Genomic DNA, 18,203 nt, shown 5'->3' on the forward strand with positions numbered 1-18,203 from the left:
GGGTTTTTTTCTTATATACTCTGTAAAACTCCTTTTTTGTAACACAGACGCCCACTTCTATTTCTTCATAAACAAGCTGAAGCAAAGCTCACTGTTTTTAAGTTGGAGGAAAGAAAAAAGGGAAACGAGAATGATTTTTTTTTCCCTACCCTCCATTTCTTAACAGTATTTCTCACTTCATTTACTACAAGAATTTTCATTATCTTTTACCAACAGAGTTCATATAAAGCTTATAATAATTATTGAATTATTTCCTTTTGTTGAGGAAACTAATATCGTGTTCATTTTCTTAGCAGTAGTCCAACAATAAAGTGTTTCCTCAGCTATACAATTCTTTATCATGAAGAATCACATTCACTGTATATTAGAGATGACAACATGTAATTCAGATTGAAAGAGGTAGTAAGTATATGCATCTTGTCAGTGTTGTAATATTTATTGTTTGTAGTCCAGCTGTTTAAGAAATAAAACAGCCTAAATTAAGTACTGAGAGATATGTCATGAAAATCAGTTGTCTAATCTTGAGGGCTGCTTAGATACTCTGTACACTGGAGTTTGCATACAGGTTCTGCAGAAGAACTGGTAGAACATGAGTTATCCCTGAGAAGTTTTTCATCAGCAATGCAATGCAATGCTGCTGCTAACAGACTGACCAAATGGGAAGTATGTTATCAGGCTGCCAGGCAGGGGAGTCAGACATATAAATGGCATTAGGGGTCTCATTGATAATGCAGCAGTTTCATAACATCTCACTTCTACTTCTGTACTTCTACATTTGCAGGGTAGAATATCAGTGTGGGTTTTGTTTCTAATTAGGTAGTTGACACACAGCAGTTCTGTGGTTCTCTGGGAACATGTATTTTGACCTTTGTTGATAACGTGTTCTATGTAAAACACACATTTACTTCCATGTTTCTGCATAGAAAATTTCTTCTCAGGTATGCCTATTTAAATTACATATAGTTAGTATATTTTAAAGTGTGACTCTTGCAGGGAAGCCTTACTAAACAAGATCCACAGGTTTAGTAAAAGCCCTAGAAATGCCTTGGTCTACAATTACTAATTTCAACTGAAAAATTTTCTTGATTCTGCACTCCTGGCTTACTCCTGGTCTTAATTCAAAAATGAATTTTTTGTTTACCAGGCAACAAGGTACTTTTGTATAACAAATCCTTATGGTTTCTGGATATTTATTGTGGCTGCCCTACTTAGAAGTTAATCAAAAGCATTTGTTTAGTCAAAAATAAAGGCGTACAGGATTCATTTCTTAGCCTAAAATGTGGTAGTTTGCTGAAATTAACTTTTTTTTTTTTAATTCTCACCTTCATTTGGCTTCTTAATTCTCACCTGTTTGACAGCTATCTTCAGTATTGCTCATCAGCATGTGTGCTACAGTTTCAAATCCTTTGAGCTGTTGCCTTTGTGCGTGCAGTCTTCCTTGGTTTTCCTTGCTCTGAGAAATTACGTCGTCTCTTCCTTTAGGCCTTCTCTCCAGTAATAGTTTTTTTTTCATTAGTTGCATTTAATAAGGAAAGCAAGATGGAAAGATACGAAAGTCTGTGAGTATTTGAGTGACAATAACGTAAGCCATCATAAATGGGAGGAGATGCCCAAGTTATTCATAGTTATACAAGTCCAGGTAATTGTGTTAGTTGTCTGAAGATCATGTAATGAGATTACAGTATTGTGCCTGCTGTATAAATTTTGAAAGATGCCCGTGCTGTCTGTGTCTTAGTGAGCCATGTCCGTTTAGAGTACAGACAGCATCAGAGGCACGAAGCAGATATAATTATGGTTCAATGACTGTGAAGTATTCTTGCTTTTGACTGAAAAGCCATTCTGTTTCAATATAACACAGTAGTATTTTACATTGGCCAAGTCTCTGCTTATATGTACAAGTTAATAAAATGGTTATTCTATATTAAAAAGCAGTTAGAAGTAAAACTTCTTTACTATGTTATTCCCACTGAAAGAAAAACTTATTGGTAGAGAATGACCTGGGGCAGAGACAGAGAGAAAGAAAATGTTAGTTCGTGATACTCTCCTAAACTTGCCTCAGCAAGCCAAGCTGAAGTATCAGGCAGACAGGCAGATACATGTTGCAGTTCAGTTATCAAGCCTGATCACAGGCTAAATATGCAGTTGGAAAATATTAAATAGCCAGTGCCCATTTATTATGTATATTTATTACACATATACATACATTTAAATTTACATACATTTATAAATTGCATACATTTGTTACAGATAGCCAGTGGTATTCATGTGCAAGTTTGTCACAGGTTGCAAATTTTTATTTATATTAGAATAATCCCATTGTTTTAACAGTAAGAGTTTTAAAGAGGGATCATTTACAACAAGTGGAAGTTTATTAAATGTGATTATTGGCTCCTACAAACAAATAATTTATATTCAGGAAGAAACTAGCAGAAAGTAACCTGAACTTCTAAAATTTATTTAAAAACTGTTTTTCAGGGCTGCCAATATAACTCCTAGCAAAAACTGATTTGCAGTAATCACAAATTAAAATTGTGCTGCAAGGTCTAGAAGAGATTTGCTGCATCTCAGTGAAAGCTGAAATGAAACTAGGTTTGTTTTTCCTGGAGGTGATAAATGGAATCTGCAAAGACCTTTTTGTACAGGCAATCAGAGAGGCAACCACCTGCTCCGTCTGCTGAATGTTTATAAAATTATTTGTCTGCTGGTACCTAACGAGTGTGATATATATTGAATTCCCATTAACTTTATGGCAAAGTACGCTTGTCTGTGCTTTAAGACTGGCTTCGTTTCTTGTAAAATGGCAGTTCTAAAAAGTTCCAGGAACATACGGTGGAGAGGGCTGCCCGGTGCAGTGCCGCCTTCCGCTGTTGCTGGCTGTGACAGCTGTTCTGGCTTCTTTTTGCTTTGCATTCTGTTTGGTTTGGGAGGGAGAGGGAAGGAGAGTGGGCCCTGTTTCTTGTGTTGGGCTGCTTCTGAACATATCGCTCTTCAGACTGCTCAGACCCATTCAGTTTTCAATCTAAATATCTTCATGGCCACTCTGTACGTACATGTTTTTTTTTTTCCAAGCTTGTCACTCATCTAAAAAAAGCTTTTCTCTTTCTCTCTTGCTCAGGTGTAAGGCAGCAGCGCGGCGGGAAGTCGATACCATGGATACATTTGTTGATTCGGCTTGGTACTACCTGAGGTACACTGACCCTCACAACGCGGACAGGTGAGGGCTGTGGGCGCGGGGCCGTCGGGTGGGCCAGACCACCTCACGGAACAGAAGGGAAGGAAGAGGCCAGGCACTCTGGTGCATCTAGCTTCTAACTGCCTTTGCAGAAGGTGGCGTAAACCCTGGGCTGCCCTGATTTTGTGCCTGTGCTCTGGCCTGAGCACAGCACAGGGTAGACTAGGAATTGCTCTAAAAATGTGGCATGTGGTCGCTTCCATGCCAGGAGATCTACAAGAGCAAGATGTGTAGACACAGCTGTGTAAGCACAGGAGCTACAAGGCAAGGGGCAGAAGTTTGCATGAAAGGGCATTAAGGGTCAGGGCACAGAGGAAACGTTCAGCTGAGGAGCTGAAGATAGTCCTTAGTGGAGGATGCCATCAGGAATGACAGCCTACCACGATTCTCTCCGAGTCTAGAGTGTACCCTCCCTGGCAGTACACTGAATATTTCAGTGTGTGGACAGACAGTGCTTTTCCACCGCTAAGAAGAGGAATAGTCCAGTGTAACATACAGCTGCCAAGAACAGCACCCTTGTTTCTCTCCTTTTGAATTCTGGTAACTCTTGCTGCTTCCTCGTGCACAGACCTAAAGTGAAGTGGCATCACAGCAAGCTCCTGCCGTGTCGGCACTTCGACTGTATGCATAATTAATGAAAGGAGATTTTTCATGTGCTGCATATTAGTGGCTGCAGCATGGACAGTGTGGGAAGATAGATGTAGTTATTTGGCTGTTTTTCTGCTTCACAGTCTGCCTGTAGTAGCGCTGCTGATAGCACTGGTTTTTCCAAAGAGGAATTAGTGGAACAGCTCTACTATGTAGTCTGAGGAAGATAGAGAGAGTTGCATTTTTTCAGATATTGATGCGACATGTAGGGCTGTTTGGGTATTTATTTATTTATTTATTTGTTGTCCAGAGCAATGTCTGGGTACATACTACATACCAAGTGATATAGTATAGCTGGGCCAATTATATTTTTTTTTATATTGGCAGCACCAGTTTAGTTAAACTAAAGAAATATCTTCTGTGAACACTTTCATTTCACATTAATTTTAATTATTTTCTAGTAATACTGTGAATTTATTATTACGTTATGCAGACTGTTTCCTCTCCAGTGACAGTTTAAAATATTTTTTTGTGCATGGACAAGAGGGACTTTTCCAGGAGTTGATGAAATAGTCAGATGTAACATCCACCTGTTGAAGTAACAGCTTAGTGTAGTTAAATCTGTTTTATATTGATTTATTTACTTGGGTTTTTTAGCTAAGCTGGGTACACGTAAACCCATATTTCCGTAAGTCATATGTCACAGGTCTAGAAGTTGGGAGAATTAACTCTGTTGATTTTGGAACCCTGTGAACAAGTTAGTTCTGATTTGTTCCCCTAAAGACATGGATCCCAGGTCCACGATTTTCTTCTGGACCCATCTGTGAGAAAAAAAGTGTTGCTATTACAAAAATTACACATGAAATAATCAAACAAGCTGACAAAATGAGTAAATTTGTTAGAACGGGGCCATAAAGCGTACATTAAAGCAGAACATACATACAAATGGTATTTTGATGGCAGGAGCCCATTACAGGAGACCTAACAATATTTAATGAAGCAGCACGCAATGACAGGAAACCATGGAGGTGACCTCTAACGACATAGTAAATACGCTCTAAATGACAAATTTACTGTAAACTCATAGAGCATCCTTCTGCTAGAGTACGATGACTTACCTGACTCTTCAGAATGTTTTGCAGCCTTATAGTAAACTGCTTCATTGCCCCCTAATGGCAACAATGCAAACCTCTGATTAAAAAAAAAAGATCAACTGTTTTTGAGTGGGCATGTCATTTGTCTTTCACTGTGATATAATTGTTTGTAAAACTTGATAAATACTAAAAAATTTAAAGGCTAGCCACAGGGTATTTATGAAAAAATCATTTAAAGAGCAAGCAAATATTCTCATCACTTTCTCAGGTAATATACGTGAAATCTTAGTTGCTTCCCTAAAATATATGAAAATAATATTTTTGTGGATCTGCTTTTTAGAGGCAATTAAAATTTTGTCTATAATTTAGTAAGCATATCACTTCTTAAAAATTAAAGAGATCTGATAGCAAAATAAAAGTTTTATTACACATGTGTAGCTCTCAGTAAATAGTGGTGTCTAGTCAAGTCGGATGAGCTACTGTAGTAGAGCTAATCTTTCTTTTCCATATTGTATTTTTTCTATAATTGTGCTTTTTCAGGCCCTTTAATAATGACTTAGCAGACTACTGGATGCCTGTGGATTTGTACATTGGAGGAAAGGAGCATGCAGTTATGCACTTATTCTATGCAAGGTTTTTCAGCCATTTTTGCCATGACCTAAAGATGACAAAACACAGGTAAGCCTCACATATTTCTATAAAAATCTTTCATATTTCACTTGACTAGCAAGAGTGTTAGTGGACATGTTTATGATGATAGAGCATTACATTGAATGAGCCTAAATTTTCCTGCTTGTCAGTCTTGGCTAACTACTTGGTTTCTCAGTCAGTTGCATTTTCTGTATGCATACATACATAGCATTTTCATTACATGAGTATTAAGTGGCTCAGAGCAAGTGATAAAATGTTGCTATAGATTTTCAGCCTGTAAAAGCTTGCATAAACTAGCAACTTCAGGCATTCTGAGTAGTGCTATTATTTCAAATTAGGTAACCATGCACAGTAATACCATTAATTTCAGTGGAACCATGCATATGTAGAAAAATAAGCACTCCTATAATTCACTGCAGTACTGGAGCTGAACAGTGCAAAACAGTTCTTGGTAACCAAAAGCAGTATATGTATCTGCTGTCAATTTATTTTTTATTTAATGACTTTCATATAATTACTTTTAACTACTCTTGTTGCTGAGGTTTAGATTGGATATTAGGAAAAATTTCTTCTCCGAAAGGGTTGTCAGGCATTGGAACAAGCTGCCCAGGGAAGTGGTTGAGTCACCATCTGTGGAGGTATTTAAAAGATGAGTAGATGCGATGCTTAGGGACATGGTTTAGTGGTGGACTTGGCAGTGCTAGGTTAATGGTTGGACTTGATGATCTTGAAGGTCTTTTCCAACCTAAACGATTCTATGATTCTATGATTGTGCTATAGCCTAATTCATTATCTTCTGTTTTGGTTAGAGGTAAAGTTTGAGGCAGGAAGGTGAGTCATCTGATGTTCTGTTCTTTGTCCTCTCAGGTTCCCAACTTGACGTCCCCATTTCCACTGAAATTCTGCCCTTTTTTTTATCCTAAAATGCCATCACAGGAATGCCGCAACAGGGAGGATAGTGAAATACTGCCCCATGCTCTGTCCAGTTCTCCCATCAGCAGAGACATTTGAATAGATTGAGTCAAAATGAGTGATCCCATGAGAGCAACTGCTCAGTAATTTCTCAGCTGGCAACTCGTATACATTCGTTCTTTACTAGTATCCGCTCTAAAAACATGATGTAAAAAATGAACCTACATATACATGGCACTGAACTCTCTTGAATGCAGCAGTTTTGCTACAAAACTAGAACTTAAGTTGCTGTGCGCCAGAAAAAGATGGACTAGTTAGTGGAGCCAGCAGAATATTTCCCTGAGTTATTTCATAATCATTTGATGAAAACAGGTGATGCGTTTTCATCACGCATTCTTGCCTGCAAAATAGTTTGCAGTGAAAGCTGTATTTGAGATTTTGGATGTGGATGATTTGTGTACCTGTGTTTCACCCTGTTGTTTCCAGCATGCACAGCTGCAGCAGGAAGGCTGCTCCTTCTCTGAGGGAGTGGGCTTCTCATAGCAGATCCTTTCTGCAATAGGCATTCTTCCTTTAAGCAGAGAATTTCAGAGCTTTTCCTTGCAAGCAATTTCAGGCTTATCAGTTCTACAAAAGACTTCACAATCCTAATCTATCAGCCATTTAGTGGAGCTGTAACACACAGCAGCAAAATGTTCTTTTGCTAGTCAAATTCATCCACCTCTCAAAACAACATTAACTATGGTGGCTGAAGTATTGTCACTGTAAACTTGAAACCACAAGGAAGGGGAGGTTTGCTTGCAAAGTAAGCAGTCCATTCTGGTGTGCAAGAAAATGAGGAGGTATGGAAAGAGCACAGCTTGGCTGAAAAGGGACCTCCTGAGTGAGCTCAAGCACTAAAAAAAATGCATGGAAAGGGGAAGTGAGGATGGGCTACCCCTGGAAGAATGTGGAAGCATTAACTGGGTAGGCAGCGTAGAATTAGAAAAGGGCAGAGCTCATCTAGAACTGAAACCAGTGAAGAATGTGAAGGCAGTAAGAAGGGCTTCTGCAGATACGTTGACAGGAACATCAAGGAGAGTGTTAGCCTGATACAAAATCAGACAAAGAGCCTAGTAGTGAAGGACAATCTTTGCCTTGGCCTTTGCTGTCAAGGTTTGTGCTTAGTAGGAGAGTTTGAGGGAGAGAGGTACTACCCGCTGTAGAGTAGGATTGAGTTAGGGATCACTTAAGTAAACCAGACATGTACAAGTCCATGGGACTAATGGGATGTAGCAAAGGGTGCTGAAGGAGCTGGCCTTCACCATTGTGAGGCTGCTGTCAATTGTTTTTGAAAGGTCATGGTGATCAGGGAATGTCCCTGTTGACTGGAGAAAGGCAAATGCAGAACTCGACTTCAAGAACAGGCAAGAAGGATGATGCAAAGTACTTACAGGCCAGTCAGCCTCACATTGGTCCCCAAGAATATTTTAAAGCAAATCATCCTGGTAGTAATTTTCAGGCACATGAAAGACAAGGTGACTGGGAGTAGTCTCTATGGATTTACCAAGAGAAATTATGCCCAACTTAATCTGCCTTCTTTCTGTGGTGAGATAATTCCCTCTGTGGATGAGAAGAGAACTGTGCCTATCTTTTACCATGACTTTAGCAAGGCTCTTAACAAGTTCTCCCATGGCATCCTTGTAGTCTGACTAGGGAGATGCGGACTGAATGGGTGGACTACAGCATGGATGGAAAAACTGTCTGGACCATCAAGCTCAAAGAGTCAGTGTTAAAAGTCTGACTGGCAGCTGTTTGCAAGTGGTATTCCTGAGAAGTCACTGCTGAGGCCAATTGTATTTAACATCTTCATCAGCAACCTGGGCAGTGCAACAAAGTGCACTGTCAGCAAGTTCATTGCACGCTGGGAGAAGCCATTGATATTCTGGATGGCAGGGCTGCAATGCAAAGGACTTTGACAAGTTGGAGGAGCAAGTCTGAAGTGCTGACAGGAACCTTATGAAGTTCAGTAAAAGCGAATGCAGAGTCCTGCATATGGAGCAGATTACCCACAGAAACAGACAGGGCTGGGCCAGCTGTGTGAGGAGGAGCACAATAAAGAAGGACTGTAGGGGTCTTGGTGAACACCAAGTAAGATGTGAGTCAGCAGCAGGCCTGAGAGTGTACTGCGCTGCATTAGCAAAAGCATGTCCAGCTTTGATTGTCTTTGCTCATCACTCAGGAAGTCACATCTGGAATACTGTGTCCAGTTTTGATCCCTCCCCCATGTGTGGGACTTTATCAAACGGGGGAGGGTCCAGTGGAGAGGGACTAAGATGGTCAGGGGCTGAAGCATGTGTTGTACAAGGAGAGGCTAAGGGAGCTGAGTTTGTTCACCCTGGAGAAGGCTAAAGAGGTAGTCTAATTGCAGTCTACTACAGGAGGATTATTGAGAAGACAGAACCAGGCTCTTCTCAGAGATGTACAGAGAAGGGAAATGAGTTACAGTCACAGATTGCAGCAAAATCCAACTGGATAGAAGCAAAACAATTTTGACAGTGAAGGTGGTCAGACTGGAACAGTTTGACCAGAGAGGTTGTGGGATCTCCATCGTTGAGTATTTTCAAAACTCAGCTGGACGAGGCCCTGAGCAACCTGAAGTTAGGTCTGCTGTGAGAAAGGCGTTAGACCAAATGACCACCAAAGGTCCCTTCCAACCTAAGTTATTTTAAGAGTCTATGATTCTGTAGCTGTATGAATTTGGAATGTGTTTTGTTCATACTCTGCTGTGACAGAGCAGTAGCACCAAAACACTGTGCCTACAGTGGTATAAATATGGTAAATTGCAGAAAAAAACCCTCTTAACTTCAAAGAAAAAAATTGCTCAAGAGGCACTGACTATGTCTAGTGACAATAGCAGAGAAAATCAAAATTGCTTTCTGTAGAAGTAGTTTGCAAGACTGTGGAGAATTCCTTTGAGGCCATATACAATCTCAAGAACTGTTGCACGTGTGAAGATATGTTACAGCATGGCCCCTAGGATCTCTTGTATGTACTGCTTATACGTGTGTTCAGAATGCAAGATGACTGTAACAAATTCATCATTATGCACAAAATTGTTTGCTTGCTTTAGCTCTGTGCACTTAAAGCATTAGGTGCTTTTAAGCCATGAAGTCAAATTAGGATTTTGTTTTGATATGGAGGTCTCAACTGCTTTATAAATATTACCACGTGTCTTAAATATGTTTTACCACGTGTCTTAAATATGTTTTAGCATTGGTCAGAAGCCACTTTTGCTCAGTCTTCTGTTAGGACTGCTCAAGGGCTGGTCTGAGAGATCTGAAAAGGGTGATTAGAAACAGCAAGCTTATTGTTAGGAAGCTTAAAGTCATGGTATCGAAGCCCACAGCTCCAAGGGAAAACATTAAAATGTTAAAAAGCACTGCCCTCTTGTGCATTTTCAATCTTCCTCTAGTAGCTCAGGTCTTGTTCACTGATTAAATTAGTAAAACTCTGCTACATCTCAGTTAATGAGAGCTGCCACCATTTAAAGTGTTATCTAGTAGCCTGACAAATTGTTATGATTCTCCTATTAATCTGTAGTAATTTTTCATTTTGATAGGTTTTCTTCATGGAAATTTTCATTGTTTGGCTCCTATCCACTGACTTGCAAATCCACTGAAATGTTTCCTGATAGTCTTTAATTCTGTACTAATGGCTGTTAATATAATAATGAGGTTGAAAACAAAAGTTCAAAATTTCATAGTTTAGATTTTCAACACAATCTCTTTACATATTATGTACATTGTTACAATGGAAATATTATAGGCCATTCATTTACAGATGTCACACATGCTTTCATAGAAGAGGCAATGTTTAGAGGCATCCAAAATTGTAAAGGTGTTTAATATAGTTTAAATATCCCCTGAACATGGGGCATGATCTTTTATTTTTTTTTTAATGCATTGAACTGGAGATGGTGGGAAGTGCTGCTCATTTCCTCAGTAATGACAAGGCAGAATAAATAGCACCCTCTGGGTATTGGTACATGTGACAACAGATTAAGCCCAAATTGATGCCATTTTATTTTAGCAATCTGGTCTGTAACGTGCGTCATTTCTGGAATTAATTCGCTAGCCAGTCAGCCCTCCCTGCTGTGACCACTGCTGGGAGAGAGGCCAGGTAGGCAGCTGGGGCCAGCAACCTCCTCATCTGTTCCAGCTTAATCCGCCATGGCGAGTGTGGGCTGACACACTCAGTTACACCTGCTCAACTGTATTATTGGCAGTACAAGTTACACAGAATTTGGCCCTTTCCTAGACTTTAGTAACTAATCAGTTCTGTCTGATCAGTAGTTGTAAGTGGCACCTAGCACACTCTCTCTGAAGGATTATAAAGCAATAGAAAAGTTTATTGTTGCCATTGAGTCAGCAGACTTGATTGTGATAGAGAGCAAATCTGTTGAGTAAGAAGGCACTACTTTTACATAGCTGCATTACAGAATAAAAGGATATGTGTGTGTGACAGAAATAGCTTATTCCGTAAAGGAAGGATGTTAGAACTTCTCTACGTTCATTAGGGACTTTATCACTAGTTTTGATTTTAAGTAAAAGCACTCAGCTATGGACTGTGTAAAATCTGAACGTTCAATATTGTTTGATCTTTATTCCGCCTAAAATTGGCAGCTCCCACATCCCCCAATCCCTTCTGGCCTCCTATGGGATTGCCAAATTGTTACAGATAAATCTAGCTGCCCGTTTCACAAGCACCTGAATTCAACTGATAGTGACTGACCAAGGTCTTGTCTTGACTCTAGGGCACAGCGTCGGGCTCTCTCAGCCTTTCTAGACGTGTGGGATGCAAATACATGCAGTGGGCTCCCTTGCTAGAGCAATCCCTTCTTCCGAGTCCACTGTTTATCATTGTTGAAGGCTTCACAGAGTCCTTCCAGACAGGTCATTTGTAACTGGATTGAAAGTCTTGCTCGTCACCTTGCATAGAGTAGAGCGAGGAGCCTGAGGATATGGTACTGAGCAGGAGGGCCTGATCTGTCAGTCACGCTTGTCACTCCATCCATTGTGTGCTCCTATATAGAAAGATTGGTCTATCAGAGATGAACCTGTATATGAACGTTACCAAAATGGATTACGCGCTTCATGGCTACCACAGCTGATCCTTCTTGGAGGTGTCAGGCAGACTTCACAGGTGGGGTCCCATCTGACGTACAACATGATCAAAAGCTGCACACAACTAAGGCCACCGTGCCCATTCTCCAGCATGGGCGCAAACAGACTTATAGGCAGGTGAAGGCATGTCCTGTTCCAGCATCCTTATAACTTAAAATGTGATCGCGCATTCAAAAAACTCAAGCCACCTCTTCACTTACTGTGCCAGAAGTGTCTGTCTGTCCAGACAGAGCTGAGTTTCAGTTGTTCCCAGGGGTATGACTCAGGAGGTATTCATGACACCAGGCCATGAGTGGGTGCTGCAGTATCTAGATCAGAATTGCATCACATCTGATGTTCTGCGGCATCTTGGCAGTCCCCTTCCGCAGCCAAGGAACACATCGCCTTCTTCGAAGAGGAAGGTTTTAGGTGTGCGGTTTTATTAATGTAAATTAAAGTGTAATTATGCGTGTGACCATGAGATGGAGCCACCACAACACTGGCAAAATCACTGTGTGCTTCAGGAGAAATTCAGTACAGGGCTCAATTTGTTTCTGAGCCCTGTGTTTTTCAGACGGGCTCTGGCTTTCTCATTTTGGGCATGACTCCATTCTCCTGCGGTCTCCCACTCGCAACACATGGGGGTTTTTTTCCCCATACTTGGTAATGTATTTTGTATTGCATTTTTGTAGCCTCTGTCAGCATAAACAAAAATAGGAAATGCTCATTCCTGCATTCAGCTTTTAATAACTTGGCATATGATCTGAACTAACTTTTTGTCATTAAAAATAAGTGTTCCTTGAAAAATCACTTCCAGTGGAGAGCCCTATCTGATTCGGATGTTCTGGCTACCTCGTTAACTTTATTTTAGATAGCAGCAAGTGCAGCTATTTTAATAACTGTTTGAGATCTTAACCAGACTGAAGTCTGAATGATAGGGGGAAAAGTCTTTTTATTTTTCCTTGGTGTAATGTCTTTAGTTTGTGGAAGAAACTTATCCTGAACAGTTGTCTCCTGAAGCATTTTTACACCATTTGTTGATGGTAGGATTACAAGATTTTTGTTCCCTATTTTCATCTTCTAATTCACTTGGGTAATTTGAGATAATTTTTTGAGATTTTAGATAATTATTACCTCCTATTTTTAAAATACTTTTTCATGTTTGTACTGTCTAAATTTGACTTCAGTTGTCATCCCCTTAAGTTCCTTTAATTTATTTATAAACAACAGGGTTTTATACAAAATATGCAAGGAAGAAAACTCATGTTTAAATATGAATACGTTAAAGATAAAGTATGAAGCCTGTCACTTTCTCTCTTCCATTTAAAGCTTTTCTTTCAAATATCTCCTTACTTCAGAGTCATCAAAAGGGTTTAAAGGCTAGTACTTGGAAGATATCTGCTTTAATACAGTTAAAACATCCATAATTGTTATATAATTTAATAATACTTTAACTATATTATTAAATAAATTACAGTGGTTTAAATCATGAGATAAATTGTCATATAATTTATATTGCCTCATAATGTAAAATACTAAAATGACTTCATGAAAGTGAGTAGTGTTTTGGATTATTACTTTTTTGCACACATTATGTAAAATGTGGAAGCCTATTTTTACTTTTTCTTCTTTAGATGGATGGATTTATTCTAGCTTTTTGAAAAATATGTAAATATGTGATGCAATCTTTTTACATAAGTTGTTTTGGTAAATATGTGGGGCTTTGTTAGGTGGAAGTGGGGAGGATTTAGATTGCTTAGTGTTGAGCACACATGTGAGCATTAGGAGGTGCAAGTCAGTAGTAACCAGCGCTGATTAACATGTCCTCCAAAATGATGGTCACCAATGTCTTCGTGCCGGAGGATTCCATGAGAAGACTCCCCAGACTGCGTATGCCTTCTGGGTCTGGCTCCATGCCTCCTCCCTGGGCCCTAGCGTTCTTGGGGTTGCTGTTAGAACTGCCTTGCTATCCTGACCTGTTGAGTGGGGACCAAAACCTCTAGAGGTTAATTTTGTCTTCTTTTCAGTGAAAGCAATGACAGACATCTGACTCGATGAATTAGAAATGCAAAGTCATTAAAGGAGGTGGCAGCAATAATGTATCCATCAACCAGAGTAGTGTTTACTTAAGAGTTTATTGCTGAGTGCACCACTGCCCTTAGCTTTGGTCCTTTTAAGGCTCTTTTTAGTTCTATCATACACACATTTGATGAGAGTTTACTCTCCCTGATACAAATTTTGCTAGAAAAGTAAAGTTTTAATGTTCAAGATGCTAAAAAATTGATCCACTGACATGTGAACTTCCCAGCATTGCCATTTTTCTAGTGTACTTTTTTCTTACAGCTGGGTCTTCATGGCCAGTTCTGCAAAGGGATAAGGCATGCAAGTGCTTATGTTAGAGAAACTGTCTTCTCCGTTTATAGAAAGAAACGTGCAGCGAGATTTTGATTTGTTCAAAATCCTGTGCTCCTCAGAGAGAAGCTAGAACTAAATATTTGTAAGACAGTGAGGCCAGGTACTTGAATGCTTTTACAAATGGGGATTTAACTTGAAGTTAGTGAAATTGCACAGTTGGCCAAAAAACTTTTGTGTATTATCCATATGCTAATTTGAAAAGTGACGTTAGAACAACTCAGTATTAAATCAGGATGCAAGAATGTGTGCAGAATACAAATAAATACTTATACTTGCCAGCCAGCCACCATGAATAAATGCACAGAGTACGCTTTCTAAGGTGACACCCATTTATGTATAGTCAACTTGAAGTTCTTGTTTCAATAAATAATAGTGCCTGATTGGCTCAACACCTGAGGCTTATCATAAAGTATGCTTTTGACAGCTCTTTTCAACAGACAACTTTCTTTTTCCTTCCATCCTTAGGGAGCCTTTCCATAAGCTCTTGGTTCAAGGCCTTATCAAGAATCGGACATTCAGACTAGCAACAACAGGCCAGTGTTTGAAGAGAGAGGAGGTTGATCTCACTGGTAAGAGAGACTGCATGGGAAAACCAGCACAAATGCATCCAGAAAGTCAGGGACTGCTTTGGTGTAGAAGTCTCAGTGCTGGGAAAATTTGGAAGAGAAAATGAATCCTTGTAATATTTAAACGGGAGAGCAATTTCTGTGAGTTTTGGATTCGTATCCACTCTGAGTGCACAGAGACCCTACTAATCCAGCAGCTGTTATTTGCATCCAAGCACAGAAACAGTGCTATGGTGTTATTTTAGCTCCAGTGTAGTCCAAAGGACCAGAAGTCAGTTTTGTTAAGACAATGCTCAGCAACTTGCTGAATGGAGCTAGCAGTCCCAGCAAAAAGACAACCTACAAAAACACCATGGCAAAGCTAACACAGATGTTGGTGTATTCAGTGGATATGAGGCATGTGTAACACAGGTATAGGAAAAAGTGCTGTTTCTTAAGTTCGGTCCAGTGCCTTCACTGCATAAGCTGGAGCCGCAGCCCTTGTTTGGGGAGCTGTAGCAACAAGAGTGGCTTGGTCATATTTGCCTCCCTTAAGCACTCCTCTCAAGCAACCTTGTTTTCACTGTTCTTCTCTTGCACACAAACCCCATAAGCCAGTTAAAAAACAAACCAAAAAACCCCTTACATTTACCACTATCTGCTATCCTGTTTTCTTCCAGAAAAGCTAGGACTTTTCCATAGCAGGTGTTTTTGCTCAGTTGCATCTTTATCAGTGTAAATGCCCCTTTCCATCTCTAAGTTCATGCAACAGAAGGCACGTTCTTGTCAGGATAACTTACTGCAATTGAAACCTATGAATTGAAATCTGGTGTTTCTAAAAGCTAAGTGCAGGTCAAAATTCTACCAAATCAGTACACCTATCTAGGAGGTTTTAAATGTCATGGTTATAACAATGCTTAAGTCTCAGGGGCTATCAAGGTAGCACAGAGGATGAGTGTCAGATACAGCTTCCAAACAGTAGAAAGAGACTTTGTCATGATGCAGTGGAAGCATTGGGATATTAACTGTGTTAAAACATGAAAGTAGAAAAAATTTGGAAGGGAAAATGGGTTTTCCTCTTTAAGCTGTTTGGAAAGCAAAAAAAAAAAAGCCACTGGAAATAGTTGTTTCTTCTTATACTTAGGGAACAAAATTAATTGCTGTTACAAATGAGCAAAATTTGTTTTAACATTTTGTGTGTGTCTTAATATTTAGGAACTGAACCAGTTTACGTAAAAACTGGTGAGAAGCTCCAAGTTGCTTGGGAAAAAATGAGCAAATCTAAGCACAATGGGATAGACCCTGAAGAATTAGTGAAAGAGTATGGCATTGATACGCTACGTCTTTACATTTTGTTTGCTGCTCCTCCAGAACAAGATATTTTGTGGGATACTAAAAGTAAGTCGGATTGCTTCTGCTGTTTGGTTTGTTTTTTTTTTTCCTAGTGTGTTGCATTTTAAACACAAAATTCATACAGTTCTTGATGCCCAAGTTTTGGAACAATTGAATCAAAAAAGTATAATGAGCAGTTTTATTGTTTGTTTCTTTTAAAAGAGAGAGGGTCACAAAGCTGTCACTGAGAGGCAGCTTGCAAGATTATTGCGAGAAGCTTACCTCTTTCAAGCTAAAAGCATGTATGAAAAGTACTCCTCAAGTGGTATTTTCTTCCAAAATAATAGAGTGCAAACGTGGACCTCATTCTCTTATTTTTTTTTTAGCTATGATTGATTGACTGAAAATGATTATTTTAAGATTATTTTCTTCATTATCAGATGTTCTTTGTAATCATATCAGATTACAGATAAAAACTTCGCAATTTTTTATTATTTCCATTTATTTACACATGTATGCAATGGCTTTTGTAAGCTGGACCACGGAATACTTCTCAGAAGAATCTCATCAGAAGATAATCAGAGTTCCTAGTAACTAATATTTGTACACCCATGACTTTTTTATGAGCTTAGTTCTTGAATAAGATAAGATTTACCCTCCTACACACTTATTTACTTCCATCATGCAATTTTTCATACTGACAGATATTAATTTCTTTTATCAGCTGTGGTTCATACATTTTAATGTAGTCTTATGCATACATTTAAATCTAGCCCTCTTGTTGCATAAGGCTTTAATAAAACACTCCATGCCTGGTTTTAAAAGGTGTATTTCTTCATTCTTTCTTGTGTTAGCTTCTTGCTAACTAGTTCTAGTTCAGCCTGCACTAAGCATTATTTCAGTTAGTGTCTGTCACCCTTTACATTCGTATGTTTTTATTTACATAGTATTGCACTGTTGTATGTACTGGAGGAGTGCGCTATATGACTTTTCTCAGTTGGCTTTCTGTCATCATCTAATCATAACAGTACAGAGCTAGGCAGATGAAGAGGTAATGTCTCTTCTTCTCACAGAAGCCACTCCTGTAGCCCCCCCACTAACAAAACCTTGCCTTGCAAACCCAATACAGAAAATTGTCTTATTCAGACAATATTAAATACTGGTTCTCAGTTGCCATGATCCTTCTCTTCACTGTTTGTGTTTTGATAGCCTTTTGAGGATTGCCCTCCAGACTAGATTCCTTGTCTTTTCAGCGGTGGACATGTAGGCAGTGCCTCATGTCATTCTCTCCCCCTCTCCCCTGGTGTGGGCAAGCAATCTTCCAGACTGTGCAGGACTAGATGTGGTCAAACTTACCCAGCAGCTTATTACAGCATTACTACAGTCTGCATAATGCCAAGCCTTCTGTCTCTAGATGATCTACGTGCTTCTGGTGTGAACAGGAGGTGGAAAGTTTGGGGAGAACATCATACTCCCAGTCCCACCTATGAGAGTTCATGAGGATCATGCAGATATAGTCAATCAGGTTGTATTTAACTGTTCCCAGATGTGCAGGAAGTCTTTCATCTAGTGCAATCAGACAGGTAATCCACCTGTATTACAGTCATTCACATGTCTTTTACTTCCCCAGTTTAGTAGCCTTGGCCGTCTTTTCGAGTGCAGTTGCTAGAGCAGAATTGGAAACTCTTGCCTGTTGGGACGTCTCAGGATATGTTGGTACTGTGCAGTGCAGCATGATGTAGTGCTGTGCAGTCTAGGAGAAACACAACACATCTCGAAGAGAGAGCTAAAGCCCTATCAGTGCCATACCTCAAGCCATACCTTCACTAGTGGCTCTGCCCCACACCACATGGAGGACCTGGCTGTGAGCAGCAGTAGCTTGGGGCTTCTCTGTAGCATGGTTCCCTAGATCACAGAAACACATTCTTAGAGAAGCCATGGAGCAGGACTGATGCCTGCAGGGTGCGGGTGAACAGCTTTATAATCTCCCCATCCCAAACTAAGCTGTGTCAAAAGATGGTATCAACGATCAGAGCCTATAATCGTTAGCTCTGTAGCAACAAAATTATATGTAGTGTCTAAAATCAAATTGTAGAAGAAATCTCTCAATTTAAAAAAATATGCATGTGCATATGTGTGTGTATATATGTATGTTTGTATTCTTCCATGAGTTCGAAAAATGAGAGCATGTAGAACTATTTTGTTGAGTTTGTGGTGTTTTAAAACACAAGATGAGCATTCTAACATTGAGGTAACATTGGGTTATTTTACAGATTTAGCAAATATTCTT

General features: G+C 39.6%; 1 protein-coding gene across 2 annotated transcripts in view; it reads left to right on the forward strand.

The window, feature by feature from the left end:
• Nucleotides 1–18,203, forward strand: part of LARS2 (leucyl-tRNA synthetase 2, mitochondrial) — an 88,681-nt gene that overhangs the window by 52,215 nt on the left and 18,263 nt on the right. For both annotated transcript variants that reach the window (XM_009464466.2, XM_087769231.1), the window contains exons 13-16: nucleotides 3,116–3,214; nucleotides 5,455–5,592; nucleotides 14,502–14,605; nucleotides 15,797–15,979. In XM_009464466.2, the coding sequence (XP_009462741.1) occupies nucleotides 3,116–3,214; nucleotides 5,455–5,592; nucleotides 14,502–14,605; nucleotides 15,797–15,979 (524 nt within the window). The remainder of the gene's footprint in view (nucleotides 1–3,115; nucleotides 3,215–5,454; nucleotides 5,593–14,501; nucleotides 14,606–15,796; nucleotides 15,980–18,203) is intronic.

The sequence above is a fragment of the Nipponia nippon genome, unplaced genomic scaffold (assembly GCF_047370975.1).
Source record: "Nipponia nippon isolate SJK-2023a ecotype South Korea unplaced genomic scaffold, ASM4737097v1 scaffold_1, whole genome shotgun sequence".
Taxonomy (NCBI): domain Eukaryota; kingdom Metazoa; phylum Chordata; class Aves; order Pelecaniformes; family Threskiornithidae; genus Nipponia; species Nipponia nippon.